This window comes from Dendrobates tinctorius, unplaced genomic scaffold, assembly GCF_039654945.1.
Source record: "Dendrobates tinctorius isolate UK_male_01 unplaced genomic scaffold, ASM3965494v1 ptg000054l, whole genome shotgun sequence".
NCBI classification, from domain to species: Eukaryota; Metazoa; Chordata; class Amphibia; order Anura; family Dendrobatidae; genus Dendrobates; species Dendrobates tinctorius.
The window spans coordinates 520,216-547,040 of record NW_027361722.1 but is presented as its reverse complement, the minus strand read 5'-3'; the positions used below and the strand labels follow the sequence as shown (position 1 = coordinate 547,040).

The 26,825-nt window shown below is 49.4% G+C and overlaps 1 protein-coding gene across 2 annotated transcripts in view; it reads right to left on the bottom strand.

Moving 5' to 3' along the window:
• Nucleotides 1–15,879, bottom strand: part of PLA1A (phospholipase A1 member A) — a 70,289-nt gene extending 54,410 nt beyond the window's left edge. The window contains exons 1-3 of one of the 2 annotated variants that reach the window (XM_073576963.1): nt 14,635–15,879; nt 4,699–4,903; nt 4,429–4,606 (exon numbers count right to left, since the gene is read on the bottom strand). In XM_073576963.1, the coding sequence (XP_073433064.1) occupies nt 4,429–4,606; nt 4,699–4,903; nt 14,635–14,719 (468 nt within the window). In that variant the 5' untranslated portion in view covers nt 14,720–15,879. The remainder of the gene's footprint in view (nt 1–4,428; nt 4,607–4,698; nt 4,904–14,634) is intronic. The other variant, XM_073576962.1, reaches the window with a different exon arrangement.
• Nucleotides 15,880–26,825: the final 10,946 nt, after the last annotated feature.

Below are 26,825 nucleotides of genomic sequence, written 5' to 3'. Positions count from 1 at the left end.
GTAAACCAGTGTTTCCCGAACTCCAGTCCTCGTGGTCCCCACGGATCATGTGTTCAGGATTTCTGTTTACTATGGAAATCCTGAAAACATGACCCCTGGGGACCATGAGGACTGGAGTTTGGGAAACACTGATGTTGTATACTAACCACTTTGTCCTTTCTCGTTTCAGGGAACAGAATTGTGAATCGGTGGCGGTCTGTGAGGGATCGTTTCAAGAAGGAGTTCAATAAAGAGATGCGGGCCCCGAGTGGATCTGGAGGACGCAGGAGCAAGTACAAGTACGCACGAGCCCTGTCGTTCCTCCGGGATACAATGCTCACCAGAAGGTAAATATTACACACCACATGTGACAAAAAAATGTTTAGATGTAAAAAAAATTTTTTCAGCCAGGGCCATACCATGTCAGTATTTTAATTGTTTTTTTTTCTCTTTATTCCACAGCACGGTGAGCAGCACTCGGGAGCCGGCACGATTGGACCCTTCTGAGGCGATTCCTGAGGAGACCGGCACCGAGGGACACTTCGACCGCCCCGGTACATCTGCACCTTCCCAGCCTTCCCACACATTCGACCCCTCTGTCCCATCCACCAGCACAGGAGCATCATGGCCGCCTACATTACATGAAGCTGCTGGTGAGGAGATCGCTTTCCCTTTACCCCACCCTTCTGCCCCTGCCACCTCTACTACACCTGCGGGTACTGGGCGGCAGCGGCAGAGGGGTCAGGAAAAGAGTTATGCGCCAGAGTTCTTGCATCTGAATGCATCTTTCCAGAACTGTCTAAAAGTCTTGTCAGAGCAAATCTCCGCAGGCTATCAGCAGATCAACTCCAGCATTCTGGAGGTGAAGACACTTCTGCAAACCATGCATTCAGAAGCAAGATCTTCGCCAAACCACACCTTTTTCAGGTCTGTTGTGGAGCGCATGGAAACGCTCTCTCCTGCCCAGCAGATGCATGTAATGCATTCATGCCACGGTGCTCTCCAGCACATTACCTCCCAACCTCCTCCTCCCACCACAGTAGTTCCTCCACCTGCACCCCCTCCAGCCACTTTCCATCCTCCCCCTCCTATTACATACCATCCACCTCCCCAGCAACAGCAACCTCCCCAGTACCAGCAACCTCCCCAGTACCAGCAACCTCCCCAGTACCAGACATCTCCCCACTTCCAGCAACCTGCCCCGTACCAAACTCCTTCCCCATACAACTTTCCATCAACATCATCTGCTCCTACAGTCCCTGCCCAACCCTCCACTCCACCACCCACCACCTCTTCTGCCTCCCACGTGTCCACCCATTCTGTAGCTTTTTCCACACCATCACCTCTAACTGTTCCTTCCCCACCACGATCCCAGTCCTCTCTCCACACTCCCAGTGTCGAAGTGTCCCGCAGCCCCTCCAGCAGTATTTCCACCCCACACTACACCGAGTTATAATGTGTTTTGTAATAAAAATGCCCATTTGGTTTCAAACCTTTATTAAACAAGTTTTTTTAACTTTAAAAACATTTTACAAAAAAAAAATATTTTAAATAAAAGTTAAATTATCGTTTTACACTGGTTGTCTGTCATTTCTTTCTGCGGCGAAATATGTTTAAAAAAAAGGTTAAATACAGGGTATTTCAAAGGTAAAAAGGTATTCAAAACCAGGTATATAACTGTGGGTAAATTTTAGCTTTTTGCCACAGTTGTGTTCCTGGTTGTGTTTGAAGCAAAGTATTTCACCTAAAAAGTTGTGTTTATTGTTGGTGATTTCCTACCAATGTACACAACTTTTGTTAAAAGGTGAAATACTTTGCATAAAACACAACCAGGTACACACCTGTGGCCTAAAGCTAAAAATAGAGACCATGACAAGATAGCCAACTTTGGTTGGCAAAGGTATATACTGTTGGTCCAGAAGGTACACAAGTTTGGTTGGGCACAAATCTTTCACACTCTGTCATCCTGCCAGTGTACTCTGCCTTGAGGTGACATAAAGTATAGTGCAAAATTGTCCCTCATTACTGAAACCGTCACAGAACTTCTAGTGGTAATGTCATGGTAATCTTGCAAGGTGGTTTCTTCAGAGGTGTCCTCAATGGAAATGGGTTCCTTGCAGATAACAAAATTGTGGAGTACCACGCACGCTTTGATCACCTCGTCCACAGTTTCTGTCTTGAGGTTGATCGCAGTCAATAGGACCCGCCATTTGGCTGTCAGAATACCAAAGGTACATTCAACCATTCTTCTTGCTCTTGTGAGGCGGTAATTAAAAATGCGTTTTGGTCTTGTCAATCCTCTGCTAGAGTACGGTTTCAAAAGGTGTTCTGACAGCTGGAAGGCTTCATCCCCTACACAGACAAATGGCATAAGTGGACCAGATGTTTGCGGCAGCGGTCTAGGTGGTGGGAACTGGAAGGTGTTTCCATACAGTTTACGCCCCATGGCAGACAGTTTGAAAACTTGAGAGTCATTGGAGCGGCCATAGGCCCCAATATCAACAGCAATAAATTTGTATTCGGCGTCAGCGATGGCCATGAGGACAATTGAAAAATATTTCTTGTAATTGAAATATTCCGATCCCGATCCGGCTGGCTTTACAAAGCGGATATGTTTCCCGTTCACAGCGCCCAAGCAGTTCGGAAACTGACATATCTGTTGAAACTTTTCTGAAATTTCAATCCACCTCTCTGTTGTGGGCTCTGGTAAAAACTCTTCAGCTAAGGAGTCCCACAGTGCACGGCATGTGTACTTCACTATTCCAGATATGGTGGAAATCCCGAGTCTGTACTGGAAATGCAGTGACGAAAGGGATTCTCCAGTTGCAAGAAATCTGTGGGGAATTAAAAAACAATCAATTACTTTAAAATCACAGCATTACATACCAAAACTGACCTATAACACTTGGAGATACAAATTACCACCAACAAGATTGCAGTGAAAGTGTGCTCTGATGCGAGCATATCCAATAAATGTAGCTTACCTTAAAGTCACCATCAGACGCTCTGTGGGTGAAACAGAGAAGCGGCAATAGGTGTCCGCTTTTCTTATGAGGTGTGCAATGCGCTCCACCAAGTAATCAAAATTCTCCATTTTCATCCGAACATATCCAAAAAATTTATCCGGGTTTCGTCTAAGGTCCATGCAGAGTGTAGAATAGACCCCACGCGTCATTCTCTTGGCTGTGATGGGGTGGATCCACAAACGTCGTCTGCGATGCCTGATGCGCTGCTGTCTCGCTCTCTCCTTCTCCAGAACAATCACCCTCAAACGATTCACCTCCGCTGTAAAATCCGCCAAATTCTTCAAAATATTTCCAATCACAACATCCATCTTCGCCAGTAACTTGCTCTTCTCTCCAACCTGCACTTTCTCCTCTACAACCTGTCAAAGAAGGGCTGTAGGAACACGCTATATATAGTTTTTCAGTAGGCAATCCTGTTCGGAAGGCCACAAGGGGCGATTTTAAAAACCGGACCGGCGTAATCCGTCGAAAAACGGATCGAAAACTAGATGAACCGGATGAGACGGATCCGGTTTTGGCTGTCAAGCGCAAGAATGATCCGGCAGAAAACCGGATCCGTCACATCCGGTTTTACAAAACATTTGCCGGATCCGGCGCTCCGGGACGACGCCGGAACGCGCCTGACGCCGAAAACCTGATGTGTAAAGGTAGCCTAACACCTTGCTCCCATCATAGACTTGGGACACAACAGCAACTGAATAGAGAGCCGGGACGCAGAGAGGAGTCCCCGAAGCAGGCTACAGCTGTCTGTCATACAAGTAAAGACTAGGAACACCTAGAGAGAGGCATTCCAGGGTAACTAAGTACTGGAGTGCTTCGCACCTAAAGGCGCATTGGAGGAGTCATTCAGGAAGGTACATGTTGGCGGAGTGTGGAAGGGAGAATCCTATCTGGCCTGGAGGTTGGCTGGAGCCCTGACCTGGAGAACACGGTACGGAGGCAGGTAGTGGTGTGAACTGCAAACAGTGAGTAAAGCTTTGGAACCGCATACTCTGTTGTCCTCCAATTATTCCAGCACCACCACATCTGGGTAACAACATCTATACCATTCTGCAACTCTCCTCAACCATTGCGCCTGCACTGCCCTGGGACTACAGCTCCACCTGTGGGGAGCTACACCATCTTTGCTGCACCACACCATCAGTCCCAGAGGATCTGCACGCAGCGTTGGCTCAACATCTTACTTGCCAAACACCACGGGTGGCGTCACAAACTATCCAAATAAACTATTCCACCATTAACATCACCGCCATTGATACTGGGTACCCAGGGCCACGGACCGGGTCACCGCTGCTGTGACACACATTCCCCCTTGACACCGGCCCGGTACCGAGTACCCCGCTGCTCTGGGTGTGAGGGGCGACCCACACCTATCAGTAGCTATAATAATGGAGGAGATTCTAGAAGGACAATGGGTAACTACCAGAAAGCAGTTGATAAGTGCCACCACCTCCCGGCTCAGTCTGGGAACATTTTCGACAGCTTGGTTATATTTCGCCGTGGCACCACACACCCAGTCCACGGCTACAACGTTAACCTCCCCAGTCGTAAGCAGAGATTCCACCATGTTGTCAATCCAAGATGGCTTTGTACCTAAAGCCCTAGAAGAAGAACGAGTCCACGTCAGCCCGGTTATGAGTGTAGAGGAAGCTCCATACATTATTCGAGAGGCGCTATCTATCGGTCTTCTAACCTAAAGCCGTGAATGAGGACCTTGGTGTCCAGAGATGCATTGAAGGCTGACTTCTCGATTCCTTGCGTCTCATTGGCCTGGATGAGCTCAGCACATTTTTGGTTCCTCGGGGTGAAGAGCAGGAACTGCGTATGGAGAGTGTTATCCCGGAAAAATCCTGATGTCTGGAATTCAGCACATTTCGGGGGAGTGATGTGTGAAATTACTGCAGGAAGAGAAACCAGCATTATCACAAGGTGAACGAGACCCCAGTGTGTAACCCCTGTGCAGTGGTGGTGCAGACCCACACTGGGGTAAGATCTGTGGAAGGAGGAGCTTCACATGCCCTACGGCCATAGACAGAGATATGGTGAATGACCAAGTGGGACTGGTAACATCTGTGTCACAATTCTGTTGTCAGATGTCCCAGACCAGGGGCTCCTTCCCTGTCCCTAATGGTAGGGGCGCCTTGGCTCACCCTGTTCCCTGTATTACTTCTGATGGTGATGAAGCTGGGGCCATGTACAGTACCTTGCCTTACCTCCTGAATTTGCCCTCAGTCTGTGCCCTTCACATACCCAGGGAAGAGGGGAGTAGTAATGTACAGTTATGCACCAACCAGAATAACAAGGTCACACGAACAAGGATAAAGGAAAATACCAAACATACAAACATACTCACACATTTAACAGAGGAATACACCGGGGAGTGTAGGATGGGGTAAAACCAAAGTAGAAGAAAGGGAATTATCATATACCCAAAACCAAGCAACAGTCACAGATAAACTCACCAAGCGCCTTCTCCAATAACCACCACCAACAACAACCACAATCCACCATCTCCTAAACCATAAAATAATTAAATGACAACTAACCCACGTCATTGTTATTTTCAGCCCCATATGGTGCAGGGTAAAGAGTATAACCAACAAAAAGAAATGTGTCAAGGAAGAGAGAACATCAAATGTTTTAGTAAAACACTAATTGTATTCAATAATTTTCTTTAAAATCAAATATCAGACTATAGAGGAAACAGCAGAGTGTCAGGTGCAGACCCCAGGGGGTACATATATATTTATATATATAATGTCAGGTGCAGACCCCAGGGGGGTACATATATATATATATAATGTCAGGTGCAGACCCCAGGGGGGTACATATATATATATATATATATATAATGTCAGGTGCAGACCCAAGAGCGATGGTGGATGAGCTGATCTGATCACATGTATATACAGGGTGGTCCAAAAGTAGGTGGACAGAAAATAACATTTATTTTGATTTATATATAAAATTATATTTCCTAACACAAGCATAACATTGACAATTAAATTTTATTCTGAACAATAATACAAAATCTCTTAAATGTCATCAGCGCAGGCGCTCACACTGTCTTCCATCAAAATTTGCACAGCTTTGAAGCCTCTTACGCTTCGACAAACATTTTTGCACAAGTCTCTTTGGGTATTAATCTCTTGAAATGCATCTCTTATGTAATTTTTCAAATCACTGACACTTTTTGGGTTTCGACTATAAACTTTGTCCTTGAGTACTCCCCAAAAGAAACAATCCATTGGGGTCAAGTCTGGTGAACGTGCCGGCCAATCAAGTGGACCTCTTCGGCCAATCCATTTATTAGGAAATGTTTCATCAAGATCCTCGCGGACGACTCCTGAATAATGTGGAGGGGCCCCATCTTGTTGGAGATAAAGGTCATCTGAATTAGGCTGTTGCTGTAACTGGGGAACAACTTGATTCATTAGAATTTCGAGATACTTATCTCCTGTGACTGATCCATAAAAAAAAAAAAATGGTCCAAAAACCCCAAAACGTGAAATCCCACCCCAACCATTGAATACCAGTAGATACAATTCTGTCTGGTAATATGGCAGATAATGTGACAAAAGCGTCATCACTCCACATCATGAGATCTAACATTACTGGATGTTCTTCAGTTTCGTTAGGCATAGTCTCACTAAATTGCAGCCGCCTGTCTGGATCACCCTCCAATAAACCATGAGTTAGACGTGGACGATAAGCTTTCCACCCGATAGATTTCAGGATTCACATGGTGGAAGCTCGTGATATTCCCAATTCTAAAGAGACTCTTCTGGGGGACTTTTTCGGACTCTGAACAAATGTTTCAGTAACAAGGTGCTTCTTATTTTCTGTACAGGCTGTTTTGGGTCAACCAGTTTTTGGAGCATTAAAGGGGTTGTCCGGGCTTTTCACATAATCTCAGTGCATATCTGGGCTGCAGAATGCTGACAATAAGTAATTTACCTTCTGTGGCTAGTCTGCAGGGTTTCCAAGATATCATCTCTTGCTTGTAAGAAAAATGTCCAGGGAGGGGGTGTTCTGGCATTGAAATGAGAACTGGTCGTTTCCTCAATAGTTTCACTTTCCATAGATCACTGTTCAGCGTGTGTCTGGGGGAGGAGCAGCTGGGTGGTCCTGCTCTCTGCACTGAGCCTGCTGGAGGGGAAGATTTGTTACTGTGTGAGGAGGGCTGCTTCATGTGGTCGGGGAGAGCCTGTAGCTATGAAGGGTGGGGTTGTTGCTATAGAGGGCAGGTTTTTAGTAGAGTAGGAGGAAACGACCAGTTCTCACTTCAATGCCATAACACCCCCCCCCCCGGACGTTTTTCTTACAAGAGCTGATAACTAGCAAACCCTGCAAACTGGCCACAGAAGGTAAATTACTTATTGTCAGCATTCTGCAGCCCAGATATGCACTGAGATTATATGAAAAGCCCAGACAACCCCTTTAAGGATTGAGTCAGTGGCATCGAATTTGTCACGAATGCGGTAAATGGTTTGTCTCTTTGGGGCTTGAGGACCAAATGTTTCAGCCCAATTTGCTCTAACTGTTTCAGCATTTTGAGATTTCCAATACTCTTAACATCCATTTTCTTTGATCTATATTTAAATTATTTGCCATTATGGGTTATCTGAAAAGAAAACAGATTTGGGGGAGATTTATCTGTGAAAACTGGATCTGTGAAACTCTCCGTTGCCCTTAGCAACCAATCAGATTCCACCTTTCATTGTCCAAAGAGTCTGTGAAGAATGAAAAGTGGAATCTGATTGGTTGCTAAGGGCAACTGAGTCAGTTTCACTTTACACCATGTTTGATAACTCTCCCCCTTCATAACCCTATTACACACACTGTCCACCTACTTTTGAACCACACTGTATATATATCAGGTGCAGACCCCAGAGTGATGGTGGATGAGCTGATCAGACCACGTGTGTGTGTGTGTGTATATATATATATACACACACACAGTTGTGGCCAAAAGTATTGACACCCCTGCAATTCTGTCAGATAATACTCAGTTTCTTCCTGAAAATGATTGCAAACAAAAATTCTTTGTTATTATTATCTTCATTTAATTTGTCTTAAATGAAAAAACACAAAAAGAATTGTCCTAAAGCCAAATTGGATATAATTCCACACCCAACATAAAAAAGAGGGTGGACAAAAGTATTGGCACTGTTGGAAAAATCATGTGATGCATCTCTAATTTGTGTAATTAACAGCACCTGTAACTTACCTGTGGCACCTAACAGGTGTTGGCAATAACTAAATCACACTTGCATCCAGTGATGGATGAACACAGAACTTAAGCACATGCTAAAAAGGAAGAAAAAAATGTTTATAAAATGGAAAGAGGGAGGCATATCTAAAGAAGAATATAATGCTGTCTGCAGAACCTGCAGGTCACAAATCAGATTTGCTAAAGCTGAAAATGAATTGAGGCTTGCAAGAGATGTCAAAAGCAATAATAAAGGATTTTGGGGATATGTCAAAAGTAAAAGAAAAGTCAAAGATGCTATAGGATTTTTACAGGATGAAAATGATGAAATGGTAAGACAGGATGTTGAGAAGGCTGAACTTTTAAATTCCTATTTTGCATCTGTTTTCTCTCAGAAAGGAAATGTAACATCAACTGTTATTCACTGTCCTATTAAGGGAATAGAAGAATCCAGGATATCTATAAACAGAAAGATAGTGAGGAAACACTTAGCTAACCTAAATGAATTCAAGTCTCCAGGTCCAGATGAATTACACCCCAGAGTACTGAAGGAGATAGCAGAAGAAATTTTTAAACCCCTCTCCATAATCTTTGAAAATTCTTGGAGAACAGGAGAAGTGCCAGAAGACTGGAGAAGAGCAAATGTTGTTCCTATCTTCAAAAAGGGGAAGAAGGTGGACCCAGGCAACTATAGGCCGGTGAGTCTGACTTCTATACCAGGAAAGATCTTTGAACAAATTATTAAACAACATGTATGTCAGTACCTGGATAAGAATGAAGTGATTAAACAGTCAGCATGGGTTTGTAACTAATAAGTCATGTCAGACTAACTTAATTTCCTTCTATGATGGAATCACTGATTGGGTGGATCAAGGAAATGCTGTAGATATAGTATATCTTGACTTCAGCAAAGCATTTGACAAAGTCTCTCATACAATCCTTATTGAAAAAATGACTAAGTATGGAATGGACAAGGCAACTGTTAGGTGGATTCATAACTGGCTTAGTGATCGGACCCAAAGAGTGGTCGTAAATGGCTGCACATCCAGTTGGAAGAATGTCTCAAGTGGGGTACCACAGGGCTCTGTCCTGGGCCCTGTATTGTTCAACATCTTTATCAACGATTTAGATGAAGGAATTGAGGGTAAACTGATTAAATTTGCTGATGACACAAAGCTAGGAGGGATAGCTAATACTAGAGAAGAGAGAGAGAGGATTCAAAAAGATATAAATAAACTGGAGCAGTGGGCAGCAACTAACAGAATGGTTTTTAACAGGGAGAAATGCAAAGTACTACATCTGGGCAATAAAAATGAAAAAAGCATATATAGAATGGGAGGAATAGGGCTAAGTGACAGCACATGTGAAAAAGACTTGGGTATACTAATAGATCACAGACTGAATATGAGTCAACAGTGTGATGCAGCAGCAAAAAAGGCAAATGCAATTCTAGGATGTATTAACAGAAGCATACAGTCTAGATCACGTGAAGTCATTATTTCCCTCTACTCCTCTTTGGTCAGACCTCATCTGGAATATTGTGTCCAGTTTTGGGCACCACATTTTAAAAAAGACATCAACAAACTGGAGCAAGTTCAGAAAAGAGCGACCAGAATGGTGACCGGTCTGCAAACCCTGTCTTATGAGGAAAGGTTGCAGGATTTGGGAATGTTTAGTTTGTAAAAGAGAAGACTGAGAGGAGACTTAATAGCTGTCTACAAATATCTAAAGGGCTGTCACATTGTAGAAGGATCAACTTTATTCTCATTTGCACAAGGAAAGACTAGAAGCAATGGGATGAAACTGAATGGGAGGAGACACAGATTAGATATTAGAAAAAACTTTTTGACAGTTAGAGTGATCAATGAGTGGAACAGGCTGCCACGAGAAGTGGTGAGTTCTCCTTCAATGGAAGTCTTCAAACAGAGGCTGGACAGACATCTGACTGGGATGATTTAGCGAACCCTGCTTTGAGCAGGGGGTTGGACCAGATGGCCCAGGAGGTCCCTTCCAACTCTACGATTCTATGATTCTATGATTCTATGATTAAAGTTGACTCAACCTCTGTCCTGTGTCCTTGTGTGTACCACACTGAGCATGGAGAAAAGAAAGAAGACCAAAGAACTGTCTGAGGACTTGAGAAACCAAATTGTGAGGAAGCATGAGCAATCTCAAGGCTACAAGTCCATCTCCAAAGACCTGAATGTTCCTGTGTCTACCGTGCGCAGTGTCATCAAGAAGTGTAAAGCCCATGGCACTGTGGCTAACCTCCCAAGATGTGGACGGAAAAGAAAAATTGACAAGAGATTTCAACGCAATATTGTGCGGATGTTGGATAAAGGACCTTGACTAACATCCAAACAAGTTCAAGCTGCCCTGCAGTCCGAGGGTACAACAGTGTCAACCCGTACTATCCGTCGGCATCTGAATGAAAAGGGACTGTATGGTAGGAGACCCAGGAAGACCCCACTTCTTACCCCGAGACATAAAAAAGCCAGGCTGGAGTTTGCCAAAACTTACCTAAAACGTTTTGGAAGAATGTTCTCTGGTCAGATGAGACAAAAGTAGAGCTTTTTGGGCAAAGGCATCAACATAGAGTTTACAGGAGAAAAAAAAGAGGCATTCAAAGAAAAAAACACGGTCCCTACAGTCAAACATGGCGGAGTTCCCTGATGTTTTGTGGTTGCTTTGCTGCCTCTGGCACTGGACTGCTTGACCGTGTGCATGGCATTATGAAGTCTGAAGACTACCAACAAATTTTGCAGCATAATGTAGGGCCCAGTGTGAGAAAGCTGGGTCTCCCTCAGAGGTCATGAGTCTTCCAGCAGGACAATGACCCAAAACACACTTCAAAAAGCACTAGAAAATGGTTTGAGAGAAAGCACTGGAGGCTTCTAAGGTGGCCAGCAATGAGTCCAGACCTGAATCCCATAGAACACCTGTGGAGAGATCTAAAAATGGCAGTTTGGAGAAGGCCCCCTTCTAATATCAGGGACCTGGAGCAGTTTGCCAAAGAAGAATGGTCTAAAATTCCAGCAGAGCATTGTAAGAAACTCATTGATGGTTACCGGAAGCGGTTGGTCGCAGTTATTTTGGCTAAAGGTTGTGCAACCAAGTATTAGGCTGAGGGTGCCAATACTTTTGTCTGGCCCATTTTTGGAGTTTTGTGTGAAATGATCAATGTTTCGCTTTTTGCTTCATTCTCTTTTGTGTTTTTTCACTTAAGACAAATTAAATGAAGATAATAATACCAAAGAATTTGTGATTGCAATCATTTTCAGGAAGAAACTGAGTATTATCTGACGGAATTGCAGGGGTGTCAATACTTTTGGCCACAACTGTATCTATCTATATAAACGCCTTATCGTGCCTGTCTGTAACCGAAATCGCGGCCCGCTGATCGGTCGCGGCTGCCAGGCCTTAATCAGTAAAAAAGAGAATCAAAATAAAAAAAAGTTATTCTCACCTTCTGACGGCCTCCTGTCTTCTTTCCACGCGCCCGGCCTCGCGTTCCCAGTAATGCTTTGTGGCGTAGACCGCTGATGACGTCACTCTCGCGAGAGCGAGAAAGAAGACCGACGTCATCAGCGGTCTAAGCTGGAAAGCGTTACTGGGAACGCGAGGCCGGGCGCGTGGAAAGAAGACAGGAGGCCGTCAGAAGGTGAGAATAACTTTTTTTTATTTTTTAATATTTTTGTACAGGGCCGCGGCAGTGATTGGTCGTGGCTACACGGAAAGGGGGGTGAGGGGACCATGCATACCAGGATTGGGGGGGTGAGGGGACCATGCATACCAGGATTGGGGGGGTGAGGGGACCATGCATACCAGGAAAGGAGGGTGAGGGGACCATGCATACCAGGAAAGGGGGGTGAGGGGACCATGCATACCAGGAAAGGGGGGTGAGGGGACCATGCATACCAGGAAAGGGGGGTGAGGGGACCATGCATACCAGGAAAGGGGGGTGAGGGGACCATGCATACCAGGATAGGGGGGTGAGGGGACCATGCATACCAAGAAAGGGGGGTGAGGGGACCATGCATACCAAGAAAGGGGGGTGAGGGGACCATGCATACCAGGAAAGGGGGGTGAGGGGACCATGCATACCAGGAAAGGGGGGTGAGGGGACCATGCATACCAGGAAAGGGGGGTGAGGGGACCATGCATACCAAGAAAGGGGGGTGAGGGGACCATGCATACCAGGATAGGGGGGTGAGGGGACCATGCATACCAGGAAAGGGGGGTGAGGGGACCATGCATACCAGGAAAGGGGGGTGAGGGGACCATGCATACCAGGAAAGGGGGGTGAGGGGACCATGCATACCAGGAAAGGGGGGTGAGGGGACCATGCATACCAGGCAAGGGGGATGACGGTGAGCATACATACCAGGATTGGGGTGTGAGAGGACCATGCATACCAGCAAAGGGGGGTGAGGGGACCATGCATACCAGGATAGGGGGGTGAGGGGACCATGCATACCAGGATTGGGGGGTAAGAGGACCATGCATACCCCAAAAGGGGGGTAAGAGGGCCATGCATACCAGGAAAGACAGGTGAGAGGACCATGCATACCAGGATTGGGGGACAAAGGACCATGCATACTAGGATAGGGGGTGAGAGAACCATACATATCAGGATTGGGGGTGAGAGAACCATACACATCAGGATTGGGGGGTGCATTATTGCATTATTATTAAATCTTCAAAAATAAACTGCATATATATTCTAGAATACCTGATGCGTTAGAATCGGGCCACCATCTAGTATATATATATGTCAGGTGCTGACCCCAGAGTGATGGTGGATGAGCTGATCAGATCACACATGTATATATATGGCAGCGAGGTTTGTATAGACTAATAGTCATTCAAAATAAAATAAGGATTCGTATTCATGCATTTGTTTGCTGAGTGAATACAAGTAAGAAACGTATAAGATAACAATAAGGTAGTAAATAATAAGTGTATGTGGGGATATGTCCAGTATGCAGACAGAAAAGACACTGAAACAGCGATGATCAGCTCACCCACCAAGGACATGTGTTTCACCACAGCTTCGTCAGGGGGTATTACTGTGCGGCGTGCAAGAGGGTATTACTGTGCAAAGTGTAAGGGGGCTTTACTGTGTGGAGGGGATGCTTCTGTGCAGAGTGTAAGGGGGTATTACTGTGCAGCACTTGCTATTATTCTCTTGCTTCCCTGCCATCACATGTGGATATGAAGTTTCTAATATATGGGAAGAAATGGAGAAGACTGGTGCCATCATGGTGCCCATTGTGGTGCCATTGCGGAGCCCATGGTGGTGCCCATTGCGGTGCCCTGCTCACCCAGCTGTGTGAGAGCAGCATCCTGTAATCTGTGTTCCACTCCCCCCACTGAGGGACACATTTAACCCTGCTGTTCTGTTCGGTCAAAAATGACCGTTTTTGAACTTTGATATTTTTTAAAAAATTCATTATGCGGTTCTGAAACTTGTGGTTACTTCTATTTTCCTAATTTGGGGGATTCTTTCTAAGGGTACTTTTTTTTTTTTTTTGGTTTAGTTTTTGCGCCACATTTTTTTTTACACTTGTACTGTCCCGGTCAAAAATGACCGAATAGCATTTTATGCTAATTTCAGCCATTTTTGGAGTAAAACAAATGAGTTATAATTTCTTTTGAGACTACTTATTGCATCTGCTATTGTTTATGAAGTAAACAGTTGCTTTAGGTGCAGATTTACATGTGCTTTCAGAACAAACCATACGCATTGGCTTTCAGTACAGTTTTGTGCAATTTTTTTCTCTGTATGTTATTTACCCTGCTTTTCCTCTAAAAATAAAAAAAACTGATTTTTTTTATTTTTTTATTATTTTTATTACTTTTTTCAAAATGTTTGCACGCATTTTATACTATAGTTAATTTTAGTTATAGTTATAGTTGTTATAGTAGTAGTTGTTTTAGTTAGTTAGGCTCAAATTTGTAATTTCTGTGCAGAATTCAATAAGCCCTTGTAACCTTTATAAACACAAAATAAATAAAAAAAAATTGAGTTTTTTACGTATTTTTTTTATAATGACCAACCATGTTCACATACAGTATAATAACGCAACAGGTATTCAAACTTTTTTTAAGTAGCTAAAACAGCATTTTAATAGGTCCGGTCAAAAATGACAGGAGCAGTACAAGTGTATAGTGGAAACGAACAGACCAGCAGGGTAAATGTACGGCGCAGACCTCGGGGGCTGTATACTGGGCTCATGGTTCGGGTGCTGGAGATGGGGAAGCCGGCAGGGATTGAGGGACACAGTGGGGCCCTACCAACACCAACGGCCATCTCTGAAGCGCTCAATGATCCCAGCAGCTCTGCGCCATGGATCCTGTGGGACCTGCTGTGTGCGGAGGCTGACGTGCAGTCTCAGCTCCGTGTTACGGACTCACCTGAGGATATCATGCAGGTAAGTAGGGCTGTGGTCATCCTGTGTCCGGCCATGATGTGGAGTCGCCAAGTCTGTAACCCTTTCATGAGGTTACGAGATTACGGAGGGTGTGTTGACCCGAGCTCAGCCTGTGTCGTCCTACTCCAGCAGTGAGAGGGTTAATGCCAGCAATCATTAGTCAGGTCTGTGCTGTCAGAAGCCCTCCCTGCTGATAGAGGCCAGAAGTCCAGGAGCCACAGCAGAGGACAGGGTCTCCAGCCCCCCCAAGAAACAAGTGTCAGCCAGCGAGAAGCACGTGACAGTCACAATCTGCTGTGCCCAACACAGAGGGGCATTATCTGGCCAGAGCCTGGTGCTGGCAGACACTAACATGTGCACCTCCTGCTGCTGTGCTACACCATGTCTCATCCTCCAGTCACCTCCAGAGCTGCACTCACTATTCTGCTGTTACATCGTCTCATCCTCCAGTCACCTCCAGAGCTGCACTCACTATTCTGCTGTTACATCGTCTCATCCTCCAGTCACCTCCAGAGCTGCACTCACTATTCTGCTGTTACATCATGTCTTATCCTCCAACTCTTTTATTTTACAAAATTATCAAAATTACACTCAGAAACAAACCACAATACATAAACTAAAGAAAACCAACATAGACAGACATAAAATGTGCAAAACATGCGCAAACAACTGAAAGTCCAAATCCTTTCCTTGTCCTCCACTAAGCTTGGCAGCTTAGGGTCCCCCAGCAGGAATCCACTTAAAAGAAAATACAAAGAAACATAAACCCCTCTCCCCACTCTCACTCCATTCACCCCCATTCACCCCCATTCACACCTCACCGATTTTACTAGTTTACTATTTACAATTTTACTATTTACAAAAACCAAACGAAAATAACCCTTTCCTGGCCCTCCGCCTTGAAAAAAACAAGAACTCTGCCACTTTGGCCGACAAACCTTACCTCCTATTACACAGCAAAGATTTTTTTTTATTATTTTTTTTTTTTTTTTTTTTTTTTTTTTTTTTTCCTCTCCCACACATGGCAACAAGTTCGCAGCCTTTTTTTCCCACCACCTTGCACCGCAGGTCCTACAAGTTTGTAGCCTTGTCACTGCAAAATCTGGTCCACGAAAGTTTATGGCCTTTTGATTCCACACAAAAATTATTTCCAGGGTCCGCAGAGTCTACTTCTCCTGCCCTGCTCCTCTGCTCCTTCATGTTGCTCTTGGCATCCGGTCATCCATCCACCACCCCCCATGCACCCCCCTCCCAACCTGACTACACCCCATCCACACATTCTAACTAAAAAAACAAAAAAAAACAAAAAAAAACGTGTGTTATATGTTTTTCCTTTTACCAAAGCACAACCAAAAGACATTTTCCAAAACTCTCAATACCATCCCATCTACTTACGCATTAATATACAAACTAAACACAGCATTTACATACCCAAGGCCCAAGTTTGGCACCTGTAAGCCCAATATCCATTATATGTCCTGTTTTTAAAACAAAAAGCTAAGGTGGCATGCACCAGCCCACCACCAGGAAAACGGGGTTCTAGAGGCTCCATCCCTCACTAACACATTCATCCTATCCCTCAAGAACTAAGACTGTCCCTACTTCTGTCCCTATAGAAACTGTCCCTGTCTGTCCCTTCCTGGCCCTACTCTACCTAACTTATCATAACTAACTCTCTATCTGTCCCTCAGTGCCTGTCCCTCCCTGTCCCTATCTGCCCCTACTTCTGTCCCTAACACACCCAGTGAAACTTATGCTATCCCTACCCTCATTCACACGGAGCTAGCTCTCCCTTGAGTGCGTTTTTAAAAGGAGAGGCCTCTCCAAAGCCAAGAGGCCTTCCTCACACCCAACCTTTCGAACTCCAAAGAACGGACCTTCACCAGGTCACCCAAGATGTTTCCTACCACCTCATCCCTTGGGAGGGTTTTTTTCCGCGTCGTAACTAGGCACCGTGCATTCCAAGTGTGGAACCTAACCGCTGCACTGACTAGGAATAAAGTGCACGGGTCCCGGCCACCCAGGGATCTGAACGCTCCATAGGCCCATTCAGTGTAGGAGAGGGACGCCAGCCGCGGCCAACGTATGGAGGCACCCACCCTGTTGTAAACCTCTGCATTAAAGGGACAATGAAGCAGGAAGTGCTCCATGCTTTCCAGCACGTCGCCACACTCCTCACGAGGGCAACCCCGGTCATCGGAGTTCCTGCACTTCAAGTTGTCCCTTACATACAGCCTCCCGTGGAAGCAACGCCAGGTCAAGTCCCAAAACTTCATGGGGATCCGCTTAGAATTTAAAAGCCCCAGCCCGACCTCCAGATCCCGGCCTGGGCAATCCTTAAGGGCCAGGGGCTTCTGGAAATGGGTCAACAGGACCCTCCTGTCAAGGCACTGCCTCGACATGGTCCTGATTTCCCACATTCCCAGACCCCACCGGCGGATCACCTTCAGAACCGGGGTAGCGTAAGCCGGAAGATGCCCATGAGGTGTGCGTAGGTCCTTCACCCGCCCTCCTGTCTCCCATTCCTGGAAGAAAGGCCAAAGCCAACCCTTGCAGGAGACTACCCACGGAGGAGCCCTCTCTAGCCAGAGGTTAGAGATGTTAGTCTTAAGAAAGGTGTTTACTAGAAACACCACCGGGTTGACCATACCCAACCCGCCTAGTCTCCTCGTACGGTATGTAACCTCCCTCTTGATTAGGTTAAGCCTATTCCCCCATAACAATTGGAAGAACAGGCTATAGACCCGCGTCCAGAGAGGTTCCGGCAAGATGCACACACTGCCCAGGTATATCAATAAAGGTAGCAGATAGCCTTTAGCCAGGGCAACCCTTTCCCTCAGGGTTAAAGACCAACCCTTCCATTGGTCCACCTTTTGGGCGGCGATCTTAAGTCTGCCCTCCCAATTTTGCTGGGGGTAGTCCCCGGGGCCAAATTCGATGCCTAGAATTTTGGCGGTGGCCTGGGGCCCTGGAAGGGTGTCCGGGAGATCAAAACTAGGATCTCCCCCTCCCAGCCAGAGACTTTCACACTTATCCCGGTTGATCATGGACCCGGATGCCTCCGAGTAGCGCACTACCTCCGACATGACCCAGTCCGCCTCCCCTCTCGAGGATACGAACAGGGAAACATCATCGGCGTACGCCACCACCCTCAGAGAGGAGCCAGAGCCCGCCCGGTCCATCCCGACTCCCGCCAACGGTCCACGATCTACCCTCCTTAAGAAGGGATCGATCGCGAACACGTATAAAAGCGGGCTCAGCGGACAGCCCTGACGGACCCCAGAACCCACCTCAAAAGGACGACCTGACCAACCATTCACCAGCGGAAAAGTCTCAGCCCCTTGGTACAAGATCTCTAACCATTTTACAAACCTCCCAGGCAGACCATACCTCAAAAGGACGGACCAGAGGTACTCGTGGTTGACCCGGTCAAAGGCTTTCGCTTGATCTAATGACAGCAAGTACCCCTTCCAGTGACCTGCCCTACCCTGCTCCACTGCCTCTCGGACACCGAGCACAGCACTAAAAGTACTGCGGCCTGGAACAGAGCAATGCTGGGCCCCTGAAAGGAGCCGGGGTGCAAACTTCACCAGCCGATTAAACAGCACCTTGGCCAGAACCTTCCGGTCCGCATCGAGAAGCGCTATGGGACGCCAGTTCTCGATTCGGGACGGATCCTTACCCTTTGACAGAATAATGAGGGCTGACTTCCTCATTGAGCCGGGAAGAGTGCCCGAGGAGAGACACTCATTAAAGACCCCTGTCAAGAGGGGGACCAAGGAGTCCCTAAAAGTCTTATAGAACTCAGATGTTAAGCCATCCGGACCTGGCGATTTCTTGAGCCGAAGCCCATCAATGGCCAGTCTCACTTCCTCTTCCCTGATTTCTTCTGCCAAAACACCAAGAGAGGGGTCACCCCCTGGCTCAGGGATGGCTTCAGCCAGGAAAGCCGACATCCTGTCCCGATCCAGATCCTTCTTTTCCAAGAGGTGTGAGTAGAAGGATCTGACCACCTCCAGGATCCCTGATTTGGATCTGTTCAGGGACCCCGTACTGTCGATCAGTCCTGTCACCATCTTACAATTCACTGACATCTTACAGTTTCTGTAAGGGTCGGGCGAGCGGTACTTCCCGAAGTCCCTCTCAAAAACCAAGGATGTGTGCCTATCATACTGACACCTCTTGAGCAAAGATTTCACTCTGGAGATTTCCTCTCGGTCACCTCCAGTCGAGACAAGCTGCTCGAGTTTCCTCCCCAGAGCCTGGTACAAGCGGTGCCTGTTCAGACTCCTGAGGCTCGAGAGCTGGCGGAAGAACCCCGCCACCCGCTTTTTGAAGATCTCCCACCACTCTGACTTACTACTACAGAGATCCAACAGCGGTACCTGGCTCTGAAGAAAATCCTCGAAGGATTGTCTCACCTCCGCTTCTTCCAGCAGGGACGAATTGAGCTTCCACAGCCCTCTTCCCATCCGAGGAGTCTCTGCAACATTCAGAGAAAAGAAAATTAGACAGTGATCGGAGAACTCCACCTCAACGGCGGACACAGCAGAAAAGATGGCGTCCTCCTTCAAAAAAAACCTGTCTATTCTAGACCTACAGCTACCCCTATGGTAGGTGAAACCTCCGTGACCTGGAGTGTGCCGGATGTGGGCATCCACCAGGCGAGCTTCACTGGCTATGCTATTCAACGCGACGCTATCATAAGCCAGGCGATCTCCGGGACCCCCCCGGTCACGGGACCTCGTAATGGTGTTGAAGTCCCCACCGAAGACCACCTGTCGGCTCGTAAAAAGAAAGGGCTTGATCCTCAGGAAGAGACATTTGCGGTCCCACTTGGACTGCGGGCCGTAGATGTTGATGAGCCGGAGCTCTTGTCCCCTCATGAAGACATCTAGGATCAGGCACCTCCCCATTTCCAACTCAGTAACCCGTCGGCATTCAACTGCTGCAGTCTTAAAAAGGACTGCCACCCCGCTATACGGCTCGGCCGCAAGAGACCAGTATGAGGGCCCGCACCTCCACTCCCTCCGTGCTTTATAGATGGCCCCCATGTCTGTTAGTCTGGTCTCTTGCAAGAATAAAATTTCTGCCTCAATCCGGGAGAAAAAATCAAAGGCCGTGAAGCGAGCCGCATCTGACTTAATGCTGGCGACATTAATAGACGCCAGCGTCAACGGGGCGAGTTCAGCCATCATGGGTGATCGAGTTGGATGGCCAATTTCTTCCCTACCCCGCTATTACCTCCTCCTGGGGAGGGGTCAGACACCTTCCTTTTCAGGGAAGCTCCCGACGTGTCCATCCCACCCCCCCGGTGTCCTCGCCCCCGGGTTCCAGGTCTGTCCCCCCCTCAGGAGGAGCAATGCCCCCTGAGGGACGGACTCCGCCATCCCCTGAAGGACCCTCCGGTGTTGCCCCCGGCCCAGTACCCTCGTCTTGCGGTTCATCATCTGAACCCCCGAGGGCGCTGAACCGGTTGGAGAGTCTGATCAGAGGGGGGTCAGCGGGCCCTTCCGTATGCACCCTTGTGGTCGGGGGTGGGGGGGACTTTGAAGGCTTGTCAGCCTTCCTCCCCACCGCTTTGCGCTTGGCACGCCTGGTTTTGCCACCTGGTGCTGTAGGCTGCTCTTGGACATCCTCATCAACACTTTCATACTGAGAGGAATTGTCCGAGTCAGCCGCTTTCTCCTCTCTCTCCATCCTCCTGATCTCCTCACTCACCGCACTCTCCCCCAGGGCCTCAGAGGCTTTGGCCACGGGCCTGGAGGGAGGAGCAGGCATCACCCCGGTTGCCCGAGGCTCCACCTGTCCCTTACCTCCCTGGCGTTTTTCCTGCCTCCGCTGGTACGCGGGGCCCCTTGCAGCATTGCCCTTCCTCACTGGCCCCTCAGCCCTTCCCCCTTCGCCACCACCTGCCACAGCAGAAGCAGCGCCACCGGGGGTTGCCCCCCCGCGGTCTCCCCCCACCGGGCCTGTGGCGGCATTAGAGAAAGAGCGAGGGCAGCGGCTGAGAGGGTGACCCAGGTCACCACACAGGTGGCACCGAATGTCTTTGCACAAGGCAGCCAGGTGACCTACCCCACCACACAACGCGCACTTCTGCACCTTGCAGTTGGCGCTGAAGTGAGTGGGGTCGCCGCACTTGTGGCAGACCTTCGGTTGCCCCTGGTAGAAGACCAGGATCCTGTCCCTTCCCAGGAACGCCGAGGAAGGGATGTGGGTGACCGTGCCGCCGGAAACCTTCAATTTGACCATGAAGGTCCAGCCCCCCGACCAGATGCCAAACTCGTCCCTGTTCTTTTTTGGGACCTCGGTGACCTCCCCGTAACGGGAAAGCCACGTCATGATGTCCACGCCTGCGAGTGACTCGTTACATGTAACCACGGTCACTCGCTTGACGGAATTTTGGCGAGACACCGCTTGAGCCACGAAGTCTCGTCATCCGGGCTCTTCTCGCACCAGCTCGTAGTTTGACCAGAAGAGCTCAAGCCCCTCTGGCCGCACGAAGCTGACGTCGAAGAAGCGGGACGCCGAAGGGTGTATCAGGGCAAAGATGTCATTCGCCCCGAAGCCCATCTTAAGGAGGAGCTCCACCACCTTGCTCCTAGGTGGACAAGCTTCACTGCCCCCCCACCTAAGACGGACCACATTCCTTCTTGGCGGCCCCTGCCCGGCTGTGGGGAGAGACCAAACAGTCCCTCCCTCCCTTTGATTTTGGAAGGCTGCTAGGCCATGTCTCTCTATCCAGAAAGACAGGTCCACTGTCCTCCCCTCTACCATGATCGATCTTTCTCCCCTTTGGAGGGCCTCCAGGAAACGGCGGTGCAAACCGCCGTCCCCGGAGCCCGGAGGCGAGGAGACCCCCCCGGAACCACCCCGACCCCCAGCCGCGACCCCCGCATAATTACGTTGGGGCCTCGCGGATGGGGGGGCAGACGGGCCAGCCCTCCCACCACTACCACCACTTGTGCCAGCACCCTCATTCATTCTCCCGTTCACTCTTTTATTATTTCCACTCGCTCCGGCACTCACTCCAGCATTTACTGCCACATTCACACTCGCACTCACTCCCTCATCCATATCGCTCACATCACCATTTATGTCCTCAAACAGCTCTTCAAAAATATCTCCTATCTCACTCCCACTCTCACTTCCAGATAGACCACTATTTACATTAGCAGACTTGGTGTTGCAGTACCCCTGCCTGCCTGCTGGGGGCCCTGACTGGCCAGTGCTCTGCTCCTTGGAGCTGCTGGCACTGCTCCAACTCTTGTCCAAGAGTGCCGCTGCCCCTTTAAATACCTCCGAGCAGAGCGCACTCAGTACGCCCTGCCCGAGCCTGGGAGCAGCAGCAGCTCCTGGGTTCTCTGGCTCCACTTTTTTTTCTTTTTGCGGTGTCTTTGCACTGAGGACAGGGACAGCCACTGCCACCGCACCCTGCCCTCTGCTGTTCGCCCCCGCCGGCTTCCCAAGGAGCGCCAGAGCCCCCGCACCACCAGATGGAGGTAAGCGGGCTGGGGACCCCGACAACTCCCTACCGACTTTTGGGGGCACTATGCTGCTTGAGGGGGTAGGCGGGACAGGAGGCAGTGGGCCCGCCAAGGCCACGCCCCCCCCGCCGGCCGCAGCCACCCCGGGCAGAGCAGTGACCCCTTGCGAGGCCACGCCCTCCCCAGGTGACGCGGGCACAGCGGGCGGGACAGCGGCCGAGGAGGACACGCCCCCCCCGCATGCCGCAGCCTTTGCAGGCTGGGCAACACTCGGGGAGGCCACGCCCCCCTCACGGACCGTCACTGCGCCCCTGAACCCACCACTTGATGTTGGCAGGGCTGGCCACTCCCCCCCGTCGCCCAGCGGCGGCGGTGCCCCCAGCACGGACCCCTTTTTGGGTCTACGCGCCGGGGACCCCGCTCTTGCCACGGGCGCCGTCAGAGGAGCTACCAGCCCCTTGCATTTTTTTAGCTGCTGCTTCACAGCAGCCTCCACGCCCTTTCTAGGTCTCTGGACCCCCATAAGTGGACCAGACTTAACGGACCCGTGCGTGGGGGATCCAGAGACCCCAGCACTCACCGCCGGAGGTGCGGTCCTGGCTGTACCCGTGCTGAGCGCCAGGCCAGCCCCCCCTGCCACCGGGGACTGAGCCCGGACACCACTACTGCCAATACCGCCAGCGGCTGTTACACCACTGGCACCAGCACCGACCTCCATGTCGCTGCCTGAACCCTCACCGCCACCACCAGATGTGACGGTAAGGTCCAGGCACACATCACTCTCCCCGCGCCCCCGCTGCGGACCCACCACAGGGCCCGAGCCGGGGTGGGCAGCGGGTTCCATACAGCGGGACAGAGGGGCCCCGGAAAGAGGGACAAACATAAGTTTGTCAGCCACGGTGTTCTTTGGCTTGCGCTTGTTTTTTTTCTTTTTCCTCTTTCCGGTTGCCTCGTCCTCAGGGCAGACCTCATCCCCAAAGAGCAGTGTGCCAAACCGCTCTGGGGACTCGATCTGCCTCACCTGTTGTAGGACGAGGCAGCCCCCCTCACTACTACTGTCCCCACTCCCACCAGCCTCCCCCTCGCCCCCACTTTCCTCCGAGTAACTGGAGTCCGGTGGGAGAGCCACTTGCTCAGGGGCCACCCCGCTGCATGTTACCTGGGTGTTGTTGCTCACCAGGCCTTCAGGTGGGGCAGGCGTAGATGTTCCGCCATCCTCCTCTTCGTGCTCCACCTGGCAGGGGCCTCCCGACCCCCCAGGAGACCCTCCGGTCATGGCTCTAAACCGGTCATCATTTTTCAGTTTCTCTGCAAAGGGGCCGCTCCCACTCAGGATAGCCGCCCGTATCTCCTCCAAGGCCCTGATAGCCCCCTTCAGCCTCTCCACCGTGGCGGAGACCTCAGCTCGTCTCGAGGCGGGGAGCCGGTTCTTAGCCACCGCTCGTGCTCCCCTTAACTCCTCCCGGAGTTTTCCCAGCTGTTTGGCGGCCTCCTCATATTCGCAGAGGTGCGCATGGATGCGGGAGGCGTAGATGGTGGATGGCTCTCCCTCAGCTCTGGAGCCCCAGATGTTGGGGGGCTCTGCCACTGCACCTCTGCTCTGGGCCGCCACTCCTCCGGGAGGAGGAGCCGCCACGGTACCAGCTTCGGGGGGCCCGGTGTCCCGGGGCTCCTGGGTCCTGCGACCCCCTCTCTCTTGGCTCCGTCTCTTCCCCATCTCCCTGGGACTGGCTGGCTGCACCCTGGCCTCTGGATGGTGCTGAGGCCCCCCACCCCCAGCTGGCTTGCCGGAGGGTGGGAGCCAGGGGCACAGCCCCGGCGCTCAGTCCCAGGGAAAGTCCTCTTTCCTGGGAAGGGGGCAGATGGAAAGTCCTTGCAGGAAAAAACCTCCCTTCCCAGGAGCTTAGCAAGGCCCTAGCCTGCAGATGCTCAGCACAGATGCTCCTCCTCTTCCTGGGCGTGCTCTATCCTCCAGTCACCTCCAGAGCTGCACTCACTATTCTGCTGTTACATCATTTCTTATCCTCCAGAGCTGCAGTCACTATTCTGCTGTTACATCATGTCTTATCCTCCAGAGCTGCACTCACTATTCTGCTGTTACATCATGTCTTTTCCTCCAGTCACCTCCAGAGCTGCACTCACTATTCTGCTGTTACATCATGTCTTATCCTCCAACTCTTTTATTTTACAAAATTATCAAAATTACACTCAGAAACAAACCACAATACATAAACTAAAGAAAACCAACATAGACAGACATAAAATGTGCAAAACATGCGCAAACAACTGAAAGTCCAAATCCTTTCCTTGTCCTCCACTGAACTCGGCAGCTTAGGGTCCCCCAGCAGGAATCCACTTAAAAGAGAATACAAAGAAACATAAACCCCTCTCCCCACTCTCACTCCATTCACCCCCATTCACCCCCATTCACACCTCACCGATTTTACTAGTTTACTATTTACAATTTTACTATTTACAAAAACCAAACGAAAATAACCCTTTCCTGGCCCTCCGCCTTGAAAAAAACAAGAACTCTGCCACTTTGGCCGACAAACCTTACCTCCTATTACACAGCAAAGATTTTTTTTTTTTTTTTTTTTTTTTTTTTTTCCTCTCCCACACATGGCAACAAGTTCGCAGCCTTTTTTTTCCCACCACCTTGCACCGCAGGTCCTACAAGTTTGTAGCCTTGTCACTTCACAATCTGGTCCACGAAAGTTTATGGCCTTTTGATTCCACACAAAAATTATTTCCAGGGTCCGCAGAGTCTACTTCTCCTGCCCTGCTCCTCTGCTCCTTCATGTTGCTCTTGGCATCCGGTCATCCATCCACCACCCCCCATGCACCCCCCTCCCAACCTGACTACACCCCATCCACACATTCTAACTAAAAAAACAAAAAAAAAAAAAATGTGTGTTATATGTTTTTCCTTTTACCAAAGCACAACCAAAAGACATTTTCCAAAACTCTCAATACCATCCCATCTACTTACGCATTAATATACAAACTAAACACAGCATTTACATACCCAAGGCCCAAGTTTGGCACCTGTAAGCCCAATATCCATTATATGTCCTGTTTTTAAAACAAAAAGCTAAGGTGGCATGCACCAGCCCACCACCAGGAAAACGGGGTTCTAGAGGCTCCATCCCTCACTAACACATTCATCCTATCCCTCAAGAACTAAGACTGTCCCTACTTCTGTCCCTAAAAAAAAAAGAAACCTGTCCCTATCTGTCCCTACCTGCCCCTACTCTACCTAACTTATCATAACTAACTCTCTATCTGTCCCTCAGTGCCTGTCCCTCCCTGTCCCTATCTGCCCCTACTTCTGTCCCTAACACACCCAGTGAAACTTATGCTATCCCTACCCTCATTCACACGGAGCTAGCTCTCCCTTGAGTGCGTTTTTAAAAGGAGAGGCCTCTCCAAAGCCAAGAGGCCTTCCTCACACCCAACCTTTCGAACTCCAAAGAACGGACCTTCACCAGGTCACCCAAGATGTTTCCTACCACCTCATCCCTTGGGAGGGTTTTTTTCCGCGTCGTAACTAGGCACCGTGCATTCCAAGTGTGGAACCTAACCGCTGCACTGACTAGGAATAAAGTGCACGGGTCCCGGCCACCCAGGGATCTGAACGCTCCATAGGCCCATTCAGTGTAGGAGAGGGACGCCAGCCGCGGCCAACGTATGGAGGCACCCACCCTGTTGTAAACCTCTGCATTAAAGGGACAATGAAGCAGGAAGTGCTCCATGCTTTCCAGCACGTCGCCACACTCCTCACGAGGGCAACCCCGGTCATCGGAGTTCCTGCACTTCAAGTTGTCCCTTACATACAGCCTCCCGTGGAAGCAACGCCAGGTCAAGTCCCAAAACTTCATGGGGATCCGCTTAGAATTTAAAAGCCCCAGCCCGACCTCCAGATCCCGGCCTGGGCAATCCTTAAGGGCCAGGGGCTTCTGGAAATGGGTCAACAGGACCCTCCTGTCAAGGCACTGCCTCGACATGGTCCTGATTTCCCACATTCCCAGACCCCACCGGCGGATCACCTTCAGAACCGGGGTAGCGTAAGCCGGAAGATGCCCATGAGGTGTGCGTAGGTCCTTCACCCGCCCTCCTGTCTCCCATTCCTGGAAGAAAGGCCAAAGCCAACCCTTGCAGGAGACTACCCACGGAGGAGCCCTCTCTAGCCAGAGGTTAGAGATGTTAGTCTTAAGAAAGGTGTTTACTAGAAACACCACCGGGTTGACCATACCCAACCCGCCTAGTCTCCTCGTACGGTATGTAACCTCCCTCTTGATTAGGTTAAGCCTATTCCCCCATAACAATTGGAAGAACAGGCTATAGACCCGCGTCCAGAGAGGTTCCGGCAAGATGCACACACTGCCCAGGTATATCAATAAAGGTAGCAGATAGCCTTTAGCCAGGGCAACCCTTTCCCTCAGGGTTAAAGACCAACCCTTCCATTGGTCCACCTTTTGGGCGGCGATCTTAAGTCTGCCCTCCCAATTTTGCTGGGGGTAGTCCCCGGGGCCAAATTCGATGCCTAGAATTTTGGCGGTGGCCTGGGGCCCTGGAAGGGTGTCCGGGAGATCAAAACTAGGATCTCCCCCTCCCAGCCAGAGACTTTCACACTTATCCCGGTTGATCATGGACCCGGATGCCTCCGAGTAGCGCACTACCT